The sequence below is a fragment of the Neoarius graeffei genome, chromosome 11 (genome assembly GCF_027579695.1).
Source record: "Neoarius graeffei isolate fNeoGra1 chromosome 11, fNeoGra1.pri, whole genome shotgun sequence".
In the NCBI taxonomy this organism is placed as follows: Eukaryota; Metazoa; Chordata; class Actinopteri; order Siluriformes; family Ariidae; genus Neoarius; species Neoarius graeffei.
Window position 1 is genome coordinate 70792299 of NC_083579.1, and position 20179 is coordinate 70812477.

The following is a 20179-nucleotide window of genomic DNA, read 5'->3' on the forward strand; positions in this document are numbered from 1 at the left end:
TACATCAGATAGACTCTCGGGCGTGGTCTGGACAGCGGACTCTCGTGCCCGCGCTGTAAACGACTCGCACCTGCACGGGATTAAGGTGCAATCAGCGCGCTGATATAAAAACTGTGAAAACACACTCACTTTGCGAAGTATTGAGTTGCATTGCTGACACATTACCGAGCCTTATTTCCTTGTTTGCTTTCCTGATCCCTGATTTCCTGTTTCTCGTCTTTGATTCTGCCGAGTCTACGATAGCCTGTTTGTGCCTCGCTCGACCTATCGCCTGTTTCACCGTTTTACGATTTTGCCTGCCGTTCTGGATTGTTTACGTGCCTTCACTTGTATTAATAAACATATCTTCTGCACTTACATCTGTCTCCCAACCATCTCTGACAGAATACTTCACACTCCCTGACAAAGAGAAGCACATTCACCTGTTCATACGTCACGTTCAGGAACAAACTGATGTTAAAGGCGCTAAAACAGCCACCGTCAAATGGTGCTGTTGGAGTCTTGGATTCGACTCGGATGCATAGTGGACTCAACTCGAAATTTTCTTTAATGACTCAGATTTGAACACTGAGGACTCGAAACTGGACTCAGACTCGAGGTTTAGTGACTCGACTACAACACTGGCTAAAAGACTTTTGTACTAAATAAGTGGATACCGTATCCCTGTGCTGCATTACTCCATGAAAACGTCTTCATTTTTACTAAATGTACTATAGGACTATAGATTAGCGTACATGCTGTGATGCTGTGGCCTTTAAGACTACTAACCTGAACAGCTCTTGTATTGCTGGTTCCAAGGGCACTATGGGATAGCACAGGAACAGGAAGAGAAAGAAAAATAAGACAGATCAGAGCTGATTACTTTTTCCAACATAAATGGTGTGAATACATTTTCACAGCACTGAGATACTGTAGGGTTAGAGAAGGAGGTGCTGAAAATACCTTTCGAGCGTGTGCGATGGCGCTTGTCTGCTCCATCCACCTCCATCTGGTGAGATGTGATCACCATGTTAGTGCCAGATATAGCTACATGCTTCTAGTAGGTACATATTTAATCAACACACATGACTGAGTACACAGAGTATAAAGAACTGGGAAAGAAAAGTGGTACTAATGCTTAAAAGGGCTGCCTTTTTTTTTATTCTTGCAAATCAGTTCTCAGACAATTGTGGACTGGTTTGGTTTTACTGTGTGGACTTAGTCTTTTTTGAAAGTGATTAAAAAATAAAATGCCGTTGGAAAAAAAAACGTTCATACAGAGTGAAGTACTTAGCACGTACAATCTAAACTTATGGTCGCTGTGTTAGCAATTATGTATAGATTTTTAAAATACATTATTCGAGGGGAAAAAAAATGCAGAGTTAAAATGCCAGTGATAAAACTGTCCAGCTTGTTAATGCAACATGCAGTAATAAGGCTGAGTATTTTCTTTTAAGAATATATTCAAATCATTACTGCTTGACAGTCATACAAAACGTGCCTCCTTTTTTTTTTTTAAATGTCATATTCAGCCTCCTAGTTATTTGAGATCTCTAAATATTTTAAAAGAACGAAAGTAAAATGAGAACGATGTGCAGTTCATCATATTCGTGCACTGCTGATTTAAATCCAAACCTTTCGTCATGCTATTACTGGAAATATTTGTCTATGTGAATCAGGCTTGTCTGGTTACGGACGGTATGTAGGACAGAAGATCATCTTGAGCCTTCATGAGTTCTACGAGGCTGCATATATTAGGTCATAGGTCCACTATGATTACAGTTATCAAAAAATAATGGAAGGACATCGATGCGTTACATGCCATGAAAGCAAACCGAGTTCAATCTAAACACAATGTCAAAGAAATCTCTATAATCAGCACACACTCTCATGGATATAAGCTAATTATATTGACTATACGATGCTATTGTAGCCGTCTTGGTCTTGGTCAAAGGATCTTGGTCTGTTGGTTCAATGATTAAATGAATCACTCAACTACAGCACTGTGCAAAAGTCTTGAAATGTTTCAACATTAAAAAAATACTATACACAGTAATCAGTAAGGCATAATAAATGAAACAAAGTCAATATTTGGTGTGAGACGACTCTTTGCTTTAAAAAAAATAGTAGTCTTGGGTATAACGAGTGCAGTTTTATAAGGAAATGAGCTGTAGGTTTTACTGAGCATCTTACAGAACCAGCCACAGTGACCCAGTTCTTCTGGACACTTTGACTGTCACACTCGCTTCTTAATTTTGCACCAAAACCCAGTCGCCTTCATTATGTTTTCTTTTTTCATCTGAAAAGTGCTCTCTTAATATGTAATATGCTGCTCAGATACAAACTTTTTTTTTTCTCCTGTAACGTTTAATTTTGTGCTGGAAAAAAAAAAAAACCCCGAACGTTTGGAACTCTAAAATGTTTTTGTAATATTTTGACTCGATAACGTACTGTAGAAGTCATAAAATAGAAATCTAGAACGAAGTTTGTATGAGAAAAACAAACAAACAAGACTTTTGCCCAGTACTGCAAATGTGTGATATAAACTTTTGCACAGTATATACACTGGAACATATATTCTGATAAACAGACTTAATTATAATAATTAAAACACATTTAAATACATTTACATGAACACAATTAATAATCAATGTAGTAAATATGCAAATGATAGGGGAGGGATCACTGATATTTAACCTCCCTTTTTTGTAAACAACTAATTAAAATAATGAGGTCCATTTTAATACCCCGAGGAGCATTACAAGAAGATTTATAGGATTTAGTAAGGGACTTTCCCTTGATGTGTGTCTCATTATCCTTGATTTGCAAGTGACGTCAAAGCAGAGTAGAAACCTGAATGTCAGCCATGTTGGTGGAGATACAAATGCGGGGTCAAGCGACATTCCATACAAAACATAGTCACGCGTGCGCAACTCTCTTTGTTTTCCCACTGCTTTAAGCGTCCTTTTAGCTCTGCCATATCTTTGTGCTGTATATGGTTGTGGTCACAGCAGTACTCGTGACCGTGGCATGTTCCGATTTTTTAGAATTCCGTCCATGATTCGAAAAGAGGGCGAGGAATCTCTGAGGCTCAGTATGGAGAGGAGACGAGCACGGCTGAACAACATCGGCAGGGCTGATCTAACAGAGGCTCAAACCAAAACAGCTCGTGTTTGCAGTAATCATTTTATCTCAGGTGAGATTCAAAAGCTTTCTCGATAATATCACGGAAGAATTTTATTTCGTGTTGCTCGAATTTTGCTATAAAATGAGTGTTCTCTTGTCGTGGTTCACTCGGTTGTTGTTATAATTTTAGAGTGGTTGACCTGAAATTAATTGAAATGTGATTTGTGAGCCATAAAGCTAGAGACTTGTCCAAATTTCACACTTTGTCTCTTGTTCACACATAGAAGTAAACTAAACTTTGTCATCACCGACTGGTTTAATTAATGAGGTATTTATTTACCCATCCAGAGACTCATAAGGCTTCAGTTGAGATTTGTCGAACCACAAAGTCTGCCAAACCAAATAGAATGCGATATCTGGGTACTCGATGGTCGGTAGAAGCATCTTATCCTCATAAAAATCTAACTTTTTTAAATAATATGGGTCAAAACCACACATATCTATCTTCTCTTTGTATCGAATCTTTATTCGACTGTTCAAACCTTGGTAATACTGAGAAAATTTAGCATTGTTTACAGACACGCTTTCAGCGGCCGCCATCTGAGTTGCTTTATATATATATTATACAACAGAACAAACAAAGAATATACAAACAACCAGACATTCCAGTTCATAAATAAAATATTAAAAGAAGGAAGTATAAATAAGAAAAAAATCCAATAGAGAAAAAAAAAAGTGGCTTTGTATATCTGTTGCAGATAAAATCCGTTCTCAGGTTAAACCTGTGTTCAGCCTAGGTTGAATTGGTGAACCACATTTTATCTTGGGTAAATATAGTGACAGCATTCAATATAGGTTAAATTTATAATTTTTGTATGTTTTGAGATAGCTTTTTGTTGGGGTTGGGGTTAGCTTTTTGTTGGGGTTGGGGTTAGCTTTTTGTTGGGGTTGGGGTTAGCTTTTTGTTGGGGTTGGGGTTAGCTTTTTGTTGGGGATGGGGTTAGCTTTTTGTTGGGGTTTGGGTTAGCTTTTTGTTGGGGTTTGGGTTAGCTTTTTGTTAGGGTTTGGGTTAGGTTTTTGTTCGTGTTAGGTTTTCATTGGGGTTTGGGTTAGGTTTTTTAGCATTTGGTTTAGGTTTTTGTTGGGGTTTGGGCTAGGTTTTTGTTGAAGTTGGGTTAGGTTTTTTTAGGGTTAGGTTTTTGTTGGGGTTTGGGTTATGTTTTTGTTGGAATTGCTTTAGGTTTTTGTTGGGGTGAGGGTTAGGTTTATGTTGGAGTTGGGTTAGGTTTTTGTTAGGGTTTGGGTTAGGTTTTTGTTGGGGTTTGGGTGAGGTTTTTGTTGGGGTTTGGGTGAGGTTTTTGTTGGAATTGGGTTAGGTTTTTGTTGGGGTGAGGGTTAGGTTTATGTTAGGGTTTGGGTTAGGTTTTTGTTAGGGTTTGGGTTAGGTTTTTGTTCGTGTTGGGTTTTCATTGGGGTTTGGGTTAGGTTTTTTAGCATTTGGTTTAGGTTTTTGTTGGGGTTTGGGCTAGGTTTTTGTTGAAGTTGGGTTAGGTTTTTTTAGGGTTAGGTTTTTGTTGGGGTTTGGGTTATGTTTTTGTTGGAATTGCTTTAGGTTTTTGTTGGGGTGAGGGTTAGGTTTATGTTGGAGTTGGGTTAGGTTTTTGTTAGGGTTTGGGTTAGGTTTTTGTTAGGGTTAGGTTTTCATTGGGGTTTGGGTTAGGTTTTTTAGCATTTGGTTTAGGTTTTTGTTGGGGTTTGGGCTAGGTTTTTGTTGGAGTTGGGTTAGGTTTTTTAGGGTTAGGTTTTTGTTGGGGTTTGGGTTAGGTTTTTGTTGGGGTGAGGTTAGTTGGGTTAGGTTTTTGTGAGGGTTTGGGTTAGGCTTTTATTGGGGTTTGGGCTAGATGTTTGTTGGGGTTTGGGCTAGGTTTTTGTTGGAGTTGGGTTAGGTTTTTGTGAGGGTTAGGGTTAGGTTTTTGTTGGGGTGAGAGTTAGGTTTTTGTTAGGGTTTGGGTTAGGTTTTTGTTGGGGTGAGGGTTAAGTTTTTGTTGGGGTGAGGGTTAGGTTTTTGCTAGCGTTTGGGTTAGGTTTTTGTTGGGGTGAGGGTTAGGTTTTTGCTAGAGTTTGGGTTAGGTTTTTGTTGGAGTTTGTGTTAGGTTTTTGTTGGGGGCCTGGTACCCTCTAAAGATATTGCCTGAGGCAAATCTGGGACGAAATGTTAGTAATAATACAAAGAAGTATGGGAGACTTTGTCATGTTAACCTGCGTAGTGTAGTGGTAAACACTGTGGACTACATATCTGGATGGTGTGAATTCAAGTCCTGGTGAGTACAATAAAAGTTCTTTATTTCATTGTGATTTGTTGTGTGTTTCTTGAGAGGTAGTTGAGAAGGTACAACATCAAGGCATGGGAGTCTTTTTTTTTTAACTTTATTTATCGAGGGTGACATAAAATATCACATGATAATATATATATGGCCCTCAAAAGGTCCAGGTGATGAGGACCAGCAAGAGGAGATACTAGAGGACTTGGGTTAGATATGCATGCACATAATTTAGGAAAGGATAACTCAACTGTTATAAGCTAATTTGAACCCAAGGAACAACTTGGGATGTATGACAAAATTACCAATCCAAGATGGCTGCCAGTAGCCATATTGAAAATATCAATTTTTGAACCACTCACTACAGAAGTATGTGCAATATCTTATGTTATGGGTTTTTTTGGGGTATGGGGAATCCATTAGTGACATCATTTTCATGATTGAAGGAAAGGGGAACAACCTATGATCAAGGGCAAGGTAAAAAAAATGGCCAGAATTGCAGTTTCACAGAAAACATGAGAAAAACAGAAAAATCCTACCTCAAACATGAAATCATGGAATTGGGAGACCTACAGTATGCACATAATTTAGGAGAGTATAAGAAAGCAAGCATTTGATAAAGATAAAGAAATTGTATGTTCAATCATATTATTATGATCAGTGGAATGTTAAGTTAAAGTGAAAAATACAAAACAAAACTTATTATTTTAGTAGGCAGCAATATCTTGAGAGCCTAAATGTTGAACAGCCAACAATACAACTTTTAACATCACATTATTACCGTTTATGTGTCACATAAACCAGGGTCAGGAACATGAAGAGTAACACAATAATAAAACCGTAATACCGGCGGCCATCTTGGATTGGTAATTTTCAGGCTGTTCACCCTGGATAGGGATTTTGGCACACATCCCAAGTTATTCCTTGGGTTCAAATTAGCCAATAACAGTTGCGTTATCCTCTCCTAAATTATGTGAATACATGTCTAGCCAGGCGGCACGGTGGTGTAGTGGTTAGCGCTGTCGCCTCACAGCAAGAAGGTCCGGGTTCGAGCCCCGTGGCCGGCGAGGGCCTTTCTGTGCGGAGTTTGCATGTTCTCCCCGTGTCCACGTGGGTTTCCTCCGGGTGCTCCGGTTTCCCCCACAGTCCAAAGACATGCAGGTTAGGTTAACCGGTGACTCTAAATTGACCGTAGGTGTGAATGTGAATGTGAATGGTTGTCTGTGTCTATGTGTCAGCCCTGTGATGACCTGGCGACTTGTCCAGGGTGTACCCCGCCTTTCGCCCGTAGTCAGCTGGGATAGGCTCCAGCTCGCCTGCGACCCTGTAGAACAGGATAAAGTGGCTAGAGATAATGAGATGAGATGTCTAAGCCAGGTCCTAGACTAAGGTTAGTGGGTAGAAAGAGGAGAGTTGAACCTAGGTTGAATATCTATTTTATACATTTTTGTAAAATGTGGTTCACCAATTCTACGTAGGTTGAATACAGGTTTAACCTAAGACCGGATTTAACCTGCAACATATCCACCATCATGATGGATGCTCATGACGTAGCACATTTTGATCACGTGATTGCAAGTAATCTAATCTAAGATAAGATAAGATAAGATAAGATAAGATAAGATAAGATAAGATAAGATAAGATAAGAAGACCTTTATTATCCCACAATGGGGAAATTTCTTGTTTGCAGCAGCACAGTGGATAGCAGCAGAAGAGGACATATCAAGCCACACAAGTAAAAAAAAAATTATATATATATATATATATATATATATATATATATATATATATATATATATATATTAGTGCTGTCAAGCGATTAAAATATTTAATCGCGATTAATGTCGCGACTGTCATAGTTAACTTGCGATTAATCGCAATTTAATCGCATATTTTTGTCACATGAAAAACCATTGTAATTCTCTTATCAGCATAAAAAAGTGAATGGGCTTGCGTTGTACCAATGTTTTTTTTTTTTTATTGCAGAGCATAACACGTCTTGTCACAGCCACTGCAAAGTCGGGCTGGAGCCGCCGATGGGAAAACGAAACCTAAGCTGAGCACCGTGGCTCTTCCTCCCGAGGCGCGGGGCTAGCGCGCCCTGCCCGCGCTGGTTCTTTGGGGGGAGGGCAGAGGACTCTGGCTGTGCGGGGCGTGGCATTACAGTCTAGCTGCTATCATTTTTCTAAGCAAAGTCTATGTTCCAAGTTCCTGGCAGTTTCAAAAGCTTATGAAAAACCTACATCATGTCACAGAGCGTTAATCTCGCGATAAAAAAATTATCGCCGTTAAAATTGAGTCAAGTTAACGCGTTAATAATGCGACATTTTTGACAGCACTTATATATATATATATATATATATATATATATATATATATATATATATATATATTTTTTTTTTAACACATGAAAGTGTATCATTATGTTATACCCTTAATGAATCATGTGAGAAAATCCAGTGTGAAGAAAACCACACGTCCTACATTTGAAAATGTTGAAATACATAAATCATGTGTCAAAATCGAGTGAAAATAAATTAATAATATTTTTTAAAATCAGAAAATTCAAATGCAAATATAACTGAATGATGTGAAAAATCACAAAAAATAACATGAAAGAATACATTTCAAAAAGAAAATTATGTTTGAAAATATTCATGTAAAAAATTATATATGTGTGTGTGTGTATATATATATATATATATATATATATATATATATATATATATATATATATATATATATATATATATATAAGAAAAAATACCCCTAAGATAAATACTAATGTAGAGAAACTATGAAGTAGATGAAAGTAGATGAAACACACTTTTTGCACAATTCAGCTGATCATTGCAAAAGATAAAACAGAAAAAAAACAGAAAAAAATCTATACTGCTATATCTGTGTAGTAACAAGCAATTCCACCTGATGAGTATGGCACAAAAAAAAAGAAAGAAAAATCTCTACTCATGCTCAAAATATTACCTGATATGAATGCAGGTTTGATTGCTCTTTGGTCCAGACCTTCAGTTGATCCTTAGCCCGCGGTGATAAACTTCAGATAAGAACCCCCCATCAAGAGTTCACCACTCCTCCTCCAGCTTCATTTTCTGAAACATACAAAAATATACATGCAATTATACATTCAAATCTGCATGGAAATCGCATTTACTCTGTGAAGCATGCCATATCAGCTTCCATTTCTCCCTCTCTCCCCTGACACACACACACACACACACACACACACACACACACACACTCATACACACACTCATACACATGCACACTCCCTCATCATGAGCCATAAAAAGTACAGGCTAAAATCACAGAAGCTTGCATGGATCATTAGCTAAATTTGTTCTCCTTTCCTGTAGAATATGATAGATTCATCTAATTGCTCCTTTTGCCAGTTCTGTTTCAGAGTGCAATAAGCAGTGATTGAGAGGGAGGAAAGGTTATGTATTTCACATTCAAAATATATTAACACTACAAGATTTTTGGTAACACTTTTACATACCTCACTTTCATAAATCATTATAACTGTGCTTATCATTCTTTGTAAGTTGGCAATGATTTCTTGTAAGCATTTTATAAATGCTAATAATGCCTCATAAAGCTCTACGAATGCACTATAAATAATTGCTTGATAAATTATAATCATGCTGTAACACAAGTGTCACTATTCATTATAATGCCATGTGCCGTGCTGCATAAACTTTACAACTGATCTCAGAAAATAAGCATTGAGTACTGAGTATGTAAAATATGTGCAACATCGTAAAATTTCCATAATATTGCAAATGCCTTAAAATATACAGTACAGTCGTTAAAAATGGACATGGTACTCTTGCTGCGAACATGTACATACTTTGACAGCCCAAATTAACCAACACTTTATTTGAACCGATATTTATCCATCCATAACCGCTTATCCTGTGCAGGGTCGCAGACAAGCTGGAGCCTATCCCAGCTGACTACGGGCGAAAGGCGGGGTACACCCTGGACAAGTCGCCAGATCATCCTAACCAAGTTATGGCAACCAGTCCCACGAAACTGTGTTAATTTAGATGTATTGAATACAGTTATGTTGAGTTATTCAAAACATAACTGTATTCAATACATCTAAATTAACACAGTTTCGTGGGACCGGTTGCCATAACTCGGTTAAGTAAATCCAATGTTTTATTTTTTTGAGTGCATGTCGCCGAAAGTGAATTGCTGTGTGCTTTGCTGTGTCTCCACAACAAAGAGAACACTGAAGTTGAGCTTTTATCAGCTGCCAGTCGAGAAGAAGAGAAGAAAGAAATGGATACGTTTAATCCGCAATGAAAATCTTCCAACTGAATCGAAATGGACAAGTGTTTGTAGCTTACATTTCTCTTGTGGGAAAAAGATGGACTTAAACTGTGACACAACAATATTTCCATGGTCTGCGGAACGGCCTTCGGTTATAGAAGATTATAACAATCGACACTGTTCATCGTCTGAAACTAGCGATATTCCAAAGGCTGTAAAACAACGGCCTTTGTCTCTCGACGTACCGAAGCACTCGGCAGCCGAACGAGCCTGTCAGACCAATAAAACTCCCAAACCATGAAGGGTTTTCTTTCGGGTGTGTAATGTTCAGTGTACCTCACTAGCGGCATTTATTAAAGTAATTGCATTTATACTGAACATGACACGGCAGATCAGCGGGTTTCCAAAGACTTTTTTTGTAACGTTTCCTGATATCAAGTTTTATTTAACTAATCCCTCATTGATAAATGTTTTATAAGACATTCTGAGATTTGATGTTGTTGTTGTTGTACAGTGTTGTTGACTTGGTCAATCTCTAGGTTGTACGAATTCTTGTCCCTTACATCTTACCTTCTCACCAAGCGTGATTTGGATCCAGATTTTCCTGCTGTAAACCCTCGACATGTTATCCACCTCTTTAAATCACCAATTTCATTGTCTTCCATGCCAGAAGACAGCAAAATTGCTCCTCTCACATACGGTAAATTAATTTAACATCCACTATATTGCACAACTACCAACCCTGGCTATCCCTCATAATGCACTGCGATAAGCAAGTCATGATGTAGTTATGCTTGGGGGCTATTAACCTAACCTGCATGTCTTTGGACTGTGGGGGAAACCAGAGCACCTGTAGGAAACCCACACAGATATGAGGAGAACATGCAAATTCCATACAGAAAGGCCCCCCGTCAGCCACTGGACTCGAACCCAGAACCTTCTTGCTGTGAGGCGACAGTGCTAACCACTACACCACCGTGCTATCTGCCAATAGTAATATTTGAACTAAAACTTAAAATGAAGCAATATTACTGTAAATGAATATAACTGTGTTTGGGAATTGATGTTGAATGCAGCCACATTGTAAGTTTTGCACCATGTATCAAAGGGACACTCTGTTTTTTGGTAACTTAATGTTTACCTCAGCTGGTTGGGTTCAATGCCCAAACTGATAATCACATCATTGGCTAATCAGACACAAGGTATGCCACCACTCTTGCCAGAATGGTTGGGGGTTAGGTGCCTTGCTCAAGGACACTTATGCCAGTCCTGCTGGTCCAGGGAATCAAACCAGCAACCTTTCAGTCCCAAAGCCGTTTCTTTAGCAGCCATGGCCTACCACATCTATGACATATGTGTGATTACCACAAGCAAGGATTTCAACATGTTTCTCTGTACTGAGAAAAGAACGAACAACTGATTACGCAAAACCTACTTATAATAAAAGTCTAAGGGGAGTTTTTATGTTTTTTTAATCTGTTAATGTTGATATGAAACACATTTTTATTAAATGCTTTCACAAATTTGTGATGTGTCGTTATCAAACATGCAGTCAGGTGGAAACTGACTACACACTTGTACACTTGTTAAGAATAAACACAGATTATATATAAAATGTCCTTTTGTAGTCACTTTTGCCTTTTGTTAACACACCGATCTGCTATAACTTTAAATCCACCTGCCTAATATTGTATTGATCCCCCTTGTGCTGCCAAAACAACTCTCCACAAGACCTCTGAAGATGTGTTGTGGTATCTGGCACCAAGCAGCAGATCCTGTAAGTCCTGTAAGTTGTGAGGTTGGGCCTCCACAGATCAGACATGCCCAGTACATCCAACAGATACATGATGCAATTGAGATCTGGGGAATTTGGAGCTCAAATCAAAACACCTTGAAGTTTTTGTGATGTTCCTCAAACCATTCCCAAACGTTTTTTTTTTTTTCTTTTGGTCTGCCACAATTTTTACATGTTAATGTAACATCCATGTGAATACCAGGACCCAAGATTTCCCAGAAGAACATTGCCAAGAGCATCAGACTCCCTCTGCCAGCTTGCCTTCTTTCATCATGGTGCTGTCTATTCCCTAAGTAAGCAACACACACGCACCTGGCCATCTACATGATGTAATAGAAAACGTGATTCATCAGACCAGGCCACCTTCTTCTATTGCTTCATGGTCTAGTTCTGATACTCACATGCCTACTGTACACGAGCATCAGCATGGGCACTCTGACCCAACTGTGGTTACTTTTTCCATCAATTTGTGCTGCAGTAGCTCTCCTGTGGGATTGGACCAAACAGGCTAGCTTTCACTCTCCATGTGCATTACTGAGGCTTGGGCACCCATGACCCTGTCACCAGTTCACCAGTTATCCCACTTTTGCTAGGTTCTAACCACTACATACTGGGAATAGTTTGTTAGGTACTAACCACTGCATACTGCTCAGACCCAGTCATCTACACTGGATTTTATTTTTTGAATGTTTTGTCCACCGGTTGTGGTGTAGCTCCAGACCCAGTTTTGAGCGTTGGTTCCCTTCAGGCCTTGGTCCACCGCAGGCGATACCCGTGCTCCTTGCAGTGAGCTTGTTGCTCTTTTAACATCGGGGTTGTTCAGCGCTCTATGCGGCGATGCTTTTGTGCTTGGTGTGGTGCTCTGAGTGATGCTGCCCAGCGGCATTGCGGCGGCTGTGCAGATGGTGTGGGATTTATCTTCGTGCGCCTTTTGGTGGGACTGTGGGTAGCTACGCTATTGGAATTACATCCTGACCCTCTTTTGGTGGACTCTTGGTTTTTTTTCCCTCCCCTTTCCCTAATTGTAAAGTGATCTTGGGTGTGAGAAAGGTGCTATATAAATTGAACTAATTATTATTATTATTATTATTATTATTACACTGTCAGAAATAGGGGTGCAGTAGGAGTCCATTTCTGTCCCCCAAGGTACAAGCTACACTAAAGTAACCCCTACAGCTCATTATTAGTCCTCAAGGTAACTATGTGTATTTTTGGAGGGCCAAAAAGGTACATATGTGTTCCCAAGCAGTATATAATGGGGACAAATAAGTACCTTAAAGGGTACTGATCCAGTGCCAAGCAATTGTACCCATAAAGGTACAGTAATGTACTTTATTTTTCTGAGAGTGTAGCCATCACATTTTGGCCCTTGTCAAAGTCGTTCAGATCGTAATGCTTTCCATTTTTCATGCTTCCAACGCATCAACTTCGAGAACTGACTGTTCTCTTGCTGCCTAATATATCCCACCCCTTGACAGGTGCCATTGTAATGAGATAATCAATGTTATTCATGTCATTTTCAGCGGTTTTAATGTTCTGGCTGCTTGGTGTGTGTGTGCATATATATATATATATATATATATATATATATATATATATATATATATATATATATATTTACAGTGTAGTCGGTTTCTGCCTTATATCACAAACCAGCTTTGATTAGCTATCCAAAGACATTTATTATACAAATGCAATGTTTGTAGTTTTGAATTCACATTTTATAATCATGTTTTAAACATTTTTTTTCTGACTGAATTCAACATGAATTCCATAATTATTGACACTTTTTCAGATATACCAATAAAAAACAATTTTACAAAGGTGAGTTTCAGTTACAACAGTTATTATTGGTTAATTAATCAACCGGAAGACCCGCCCTCGCCCTTTGATGACACAGCTCGTTACCTGAGATGGAATTTTTTTCAGCACAATCAGCAATTTGAGGAAAACCCGGACGTTATCATCGCAGGTAAGCATGGTGGAAAGATCATGGACATGCTTTTACTGATCAAATTCACCGATATTTCATGATCTCCTTGTCGAAACCTACTTTGTTTCTTACTCTTTCATTTGACAGCCGCTATTTTGTATCTAAATGTGCATTTGAGAGTCATGTGAGGTGTCGATAATAGTGATCACTTTCACCGGTGTCCACCATTATCGACACCCTGTGGAATTAAGGGACATTTACAACTGTTATGGATCGATCTTTGTGTAACATTGTTGAAGTAGATGAAATACTTTAAAAAAAAATAAAAGTGCTGTGATTTATAATATTTTTTTTTATTCATAACAGAATGGAATGTTTATAGAGTATTTGGAATCCGAGTGCAATAAATAGAATTAGACCAGAATTAAATTCTGAGCATATAAAAAATTACATGCTTGAAATATTCAGATTTAATAGATCTATTTTAATACTATAAAAATGTACCGAAGTATAATAGAACAAGGTTTGGATGACCTAGATTGACAACAAGGTACCTACAGTTTTGGTTTGAGGAATGACATGCGAACTTTGACCTGGATTTCCATGTGGTTACAATGTCGATTCCCTGTTGATATTTATTGGTAAACTACAAAACTAGAAATTAATACAAACAACAACGAATGATGAACAAAATATGATCTACGAAAAGACTTAGAAAGTGGGTAGAAAGTGGAACAGAAAGATTTTCTGACGCAGGTTAAACATTATCAGTTCGTTTGTTGACAAACATTAGAATTACTTCCTCATTTACGTAAACACCGACATCCATATATTTATATAAAATATATTTTGTACTAAATATAAGTCTGTGTAAAATAAATTTTATATCAAAACTATGTTTTGTTAATACCACATATCGATTTTTTAAAAAATAAATAATCATCTGGATGTCAATAATTGTGGAACGGTGTCGATAATTGCGGAACGGTGTCGATAACTATGGACAAAGGTGTCGATAATTGTGGAACGGTGTCGATAACTGTGGACAAAGATGTCGATTATTGTGGAACGGTGTCGATAACTGTGGATGAAGGTGTCGATAATTGCGGAACGGTGTCGATAACTATGGACAAAGGTGTGGATAATTGCGGAACGGTGTCGATAACTGTGGACAAAGATGTCGATAATTGTGGAACGGTGTCGATAACTGTGGACGAAGGTGTCGATAATTGCGGAACGATGTCATGTGATCTGATACGCTAAGTAATCAGGAATCAACTCTTTTTTTTTTTCCAGTGGAAGTTTGAGTAATTATTCATGCACAGTTTACGTATTGAAAGTCTTTTCTACTTTTGCAACGGCCAAAAGATCGTTAAGGTGTTGATAATTGTAGCCGCCGCTCTGTACAAAATGAGTTTGGAGTAAACAGGTTTTCAGGTCATGTTTCAATTCTCGTCTGTGGAAATCACAAATGTGTAGTGGATAGAGATTCAGCTGAAAAACACTGGACTGTTCCTTTAACAGACAGCATACAGCAAACCCATTCTTCCAATATCAGTTTAATTAGCCACAAACATATTGGCATCTATTTCATTTTCACGTCGGCATATTGCGAGGATGCTACCCGATTTTAGCTGAGGTGAAAGTGTGCGTTTTTTAGAAGAAGAATTTTGACTCTTTTGGAAGAGTGCGTTCAAGCGTGCGTCAGTCTCCTGTATTCGCAGATGCTAATTAAAAGTAGCCGAGTGCGGGGCGAGAGCGGGGAGATGAAGATGAGGTGTTAATGATGCTGCAGTGGAGTGTGGAGAGAAAAATGAATGCCCTTTCAGAAATGTGACACCATGCTTATAATCAGAGTAATACAGTTTCCTCAGTCCTCACACACACACACACACACACACACACGTACACATACAGTACACACACATGCATGCCTCACGTTTTCACCAACAGTCAGCAAGCAGTTGTCTTGCAGTCCCACCAGACAACATTGAATGCTTGCTTTTATGCGAGTGCGTGTGTGTGTGTGTGTGTGTGTGTGTGTGTGCATGCTATGAGAGAGATAAATTATGCATTCCACCACTCGCTGAATTCTCTCACTAGGATTTCACCCTCTTTAAGCTCCATTGTTGCTCGCTCCTCTGATGCTCTCTCTCTCTCTCTCTCTCTCTCTCTCTCTCTCTCTCTCTGTCTCTCTCTCACACACATGTGCATTGTGTCACACTCTTTGTTGTTGGGATGAGAAAAGCTAAGCACAGCCCCGATGAAAACACAGCAGCCGCCTAACTAGACACAACATCATCGCTAGCGTGGAATGCCACTTTGCCTTTCTTCCAGAAGCGAAACAATCGGACTGTGAGAACGTGAAGCAGGCTGTCAGACGCTCTGATTGGGGAGGGGCTTGCCGCTGCTGAAAGAGTGCAACAGAAGAAGCACCATGCTGTCTCGTCCTATATAGGCTGCGTGCCTGATTGTCTGTGCTTTAGTATGCAGCTCTCGAAGCAGACATTAATTCTGCTTAGTGAGTGGGCTGCTTGCTTCAGCGCCAAAGCCAGGCAGAGAGAGAGAGAGAGAGAGAGAGAGAGAGAGAGAGAGTTCTCTCTAACACACGTATGGGGTCATGCATTAAACATCAGCATGCTTCCCTGTGGTACCCATGCAGCACTCTATGCCACATTGACAGCACACTGAATCCTGCCTGTATTGAACAAAGTGTGATATTCCAATTTTAGCCTTGAAATTGAACTTTCTGATCTATTGTGATCGGACTGCACCTTTACTAACATCACTTCTGTTCCAAAACATATGATGTACTTAAAGGAGAACTGAAGGCAAATGTTGTATTATCAAAATTCTATTTATCTCATTTTATTAAATATCGGAATGCATTTTTGAGAGCTATTTTGTCACTGCTAGAGCAAGTTATGAGCGTTTGAAATATGCTCTGTAATATATCAGTCCGTATGTCAAAGCAATGGCCGTAAACAAGATTCATTGAGACCTGTGCGAGACATCGTAGGACGGAAGGAAAACGTACGGCGGAAATCAAAGTGACCGACATCTGCCAACGTTGTCAAAAGACGTGCGTGCTCTATTTCGCATACTGACGTAATCAAGCCAGAAGTTTTGTTTGTTCTGATAGCAATCAAGAAAGTTTGGAAAAAGTACGCAGTCTTTTAAACTCGTTTTTGTGCAATACTTCGTTTGGGAAAACGGTTTTCAAAACGGCGGCAATGACATCTGGCTGGCACTTCATGTTTCGAAGTCTCACACAAGTCTTGTGAAGATCGCGCGGATAAGCGACGCCTGCCGTGGACCAAACGAACTAAATTCAACATGGCTAAAAACCGAATAGGCCAATTTAATTGCAATTAGTTGCCAATACGAGTCACGATATAAGGTTACTAAAACCGAAAACATAATTGAATAGCATGTTAATTAAGAAATAAAGCAAGTTTAAAACTGACTTCAGTTCTCCTTTGCAGTGTATGAGCATCATTTGGTGCCCTAATTCTCTCAGCATGGTTCACCTAATGATTGCTTCTTTATTATTATTTTTTAAAAATATATAACATATACAAGATTGGAGGGCTTTCTCCATTGCCTTAAGGCATCAGTCATCCCTTTGTCATCCACGTCTACTTTCACAAATCTCTTCTCACCCCCTTTTCGCTCTACTGTCTGCCACAGCTGAGGTGATCATTGGCCTGTCTTGCCGTGAGGCTGTGGTGTCATTACTCATTTATGTAATTTGAGGAGCCAGTGTTAGCATCAGACAGAGAGCTGTGTTGGGACTTGAGGGTCTACTCACGTCTACGTCCTGCCCCTCATGGCTCAATTCTCCTAGCACCTCCAGTGCCTTCACCCACCCACCCTCTCTCTGCTGATCTCGACTCATGCTGAGAGAGTGCTCCGGGGGTCTGAGATAGGAAATTGATCTGACTGCAGCAGGGTCATACTTCTCCCAAATCATTACCAGGATTCTGTACACCACATCATCTGGAAACGCCGATACCTCAAGCTGCTTCTGAAGCTGAAGCCAAGGTTACATCAGGGAACCAGCAAACCTCCATAAGAACTGTTCATATTTACAAAAAGCCAGATCATTGCATCATCACATCTAGGAGTCTGCTAACGAACAGCATAAAAATCACACCCATCGAGAATTATGCTGTATTTAAGCTAGCTTTAAGAATGTACCATTAAATGTCAAATCCTTCAGTGTCTAAACATGGCATGAAGATATCAGAGACAATTATTTGCAGCATCTTTTTTTAGAACTTGGTTCTGAGCAGATAGCTATTGACTATGCTTCAATTAGCAGGAAAACTGTCATTGTTTCCATCCATCCATCCATTATCCGTAACCGCTTATCCTGTACAGGGTCGCGGGCAAGCTGGAGCCTATCCCAGCTGACTATGGGCGAGAGGTGGGGTACACCCTGGACAAGTCACCAGATCATCGCAGGGCTGACACATAGAGACAAACAACCATTCACACCAAAAACATTCACACCTACGGTCAATTTAGAGCCACCAATTAACCTAACCTGCATGTCTTTGGGGGAAACCGGAGCAAACCCACACAGACACGGGGACAGCATGCAAACTCCACACAGAAAGGCCCCCGTGGCCACTGGGCTCAAACCCAGAACCTTCTTGCTGTGAAGCGACAGTGCTAACCACTATACCACCGTGCTGCCCCATTGATTCCTCATTACAATACTAATTCAGTGAATTTGTCATCAATGTTGTTCTTATTTTAATGGAAATCATGGAAGTAACTTGAGTTACCCAAGTTCTTGTCATGGCAACAGAATTGTACCACTCCCATGGCAATAACACCATTACTTTTAGATTCCAGGTTGCTGTAGTGGAATCTGAAGTTTGACTTTTTTGTAACGGACATGGACCAAAAGGGGTGATCAGAGACACTGATGTTGTCACAGGTTCCCTATTTCCTTTGCAGATCTTATGATGATGAATTCCATGTGATTTATGTTTGCATTTTTTTGTGTTTCTGTTGTAATCCTGGCTCCTCCTCCTTGTAATTGGTTTGTTCCCTGATGCCCCTTTTCCACCAAAGCAGTTCCAGGGCTGGTTCGGGGCCAGTGCTTAGTTTGGAACCGGGTTTTCTGATTCCACTGACAAAGAACTGGCTCTGGGGCCAGAAAAACCGGTTCCAGGCTAGCACCAACTCTCTGCTGGGCCAGAGGAAAGAACTGCTTATGTCAGCGGGGGGAGGCAGAGTTGTTAAGACCAACAACAATAACAAGACCGTGAAAGATCGCCATTTTTAAGCGACGAGAAGCAGCAGCTGTACAAACGTGAAGTCATCCATTATTATTATTGTTGCTGTTGCTGCTGCTTCTTCCTCGTTGTTTTTGCTTTGATATTCGCGCCAAGGTTTATGCAAACGTAGCGACATAACTGACGTATACAGCGACGTAATGATGTATACAGCGACGTAACTGACGTATACAGCGACGTAATGACGTGGCTTCCCTTAGCACCGCGAGCTATGGAAAAGCAAACTGGTTCTCAGCTGGCTCGCAAGTTGAACGAGTTGTGAACCAGCCCTGGAACTGATTTGGTGGAAAAGGGGTATGATTGTGTTCTCCTGTTTTGTGTTTAGTTCTGATTAGTTTTTGTGGCTACTGCCTTATTGAGGCGGAGCCACTATGTCATCGTGTTGTAAGAATGTAAGAATGAGTGTAACAATAGCGCACTGCGCATGCGCATAAGCAGCACAATCACCAGAACGGCGAATCATGAACTCATGATACGAACAGTTGATCTCGCATTATCAAAGGTACACAAGAATGAGTAGCGAAGCCACAATGTCATCGTGTTATAAGAACGTAAGAATGATTGCAACAATAGCGAAACTTCGTAACCAATCAGCACTTATCCTGATCGAGTTCGATTACCTGTTCTACTTCTTGATAAACTTCGGAACCAATCAGAACCAGAAACGAAATAAGAGAAATCTCGTTATAACTTCGTAGTATCAGAAGATAATCGGCAGATAAAAAGATAAACGAAATTCACCTCGTGGTTCGCCAAGGCGACTGATTCGATATCAAGTGTGTGGTGTTTATTTGAAGAAAATTTACCTTTTGATGATCACAGCTTTTCTTTGGTCCTTCTGAAAGGTCAAATGAAAGGTTTTGTAAGTGTTTTTGAGCTTTTTGGCAGATATTTTACACCAAGAATTCCAGCCATTCAGCAAAAACTCAAGAAGGCAGCGAAGACAACGTTGGAACCTTTTGAGCGATCCGCTCAGTTTGCAATTACAAAAGTCCCATGTGGGAATAAATCAGCTCCTTCGTGAAAACTAAGAGTCGAAGTTAAAAGTATAATTGGTCAAACTTCTGCTATTTGCCTTAATTTAAATTGTTTTTTTTTTTTTTTTTGAGTCTTTACACTACACTTGTGAAGCAAAATGTGCTCATTAGTACTAAATAATGCTTCTAAGACCATTCACAAACAAGTGCTTTCTTTCTTCCTATTTTGAAAATAGACCGAGTTCACAGCGCTGTACTGTATTTTGAACAAAACACAGTAAACAAAATTAATAACCAAAATACTCCGAGCCCTGATGCTGCTCACAGCTTGGTGATGCTTGCAAGAGATGAGGCGAGTATAATTAATAACATATATATATATATATATATATATATATATATATATATATATATATATATGCTGTATTTACTGTATGGACAT

General features: G+C 39.4%; 1 protein-coding gene across 1 annotated transcript in view; it reads right to left on the reverse strand.

The window, feature by feature from the left end:
- myt1lb (myelin transcription factor 1-like, b) overlaps positions 1-20179 on the reverse strand; it is a 314795-nt gene that overhangs the window by 221847 nt on the left and 72769 nt on the right. The window contains exons 2-4 of the mRNA XM_060934686.1: positions 8413-8537; positions 943-988; positions 769-802 (exon numbers count right to left, since the gene is read on the reverse strand). Coding sequence (XP_060790669.1) covers positions 769-802; positions 943-988 — 80 coding nt within the window. The 5' untranslated portion in view covers positions 8413-8537. The remainder of the gene's footprint in view (positions 1-768; positions 803-942; positions 989-8412; positions 8538-20179) is intronic.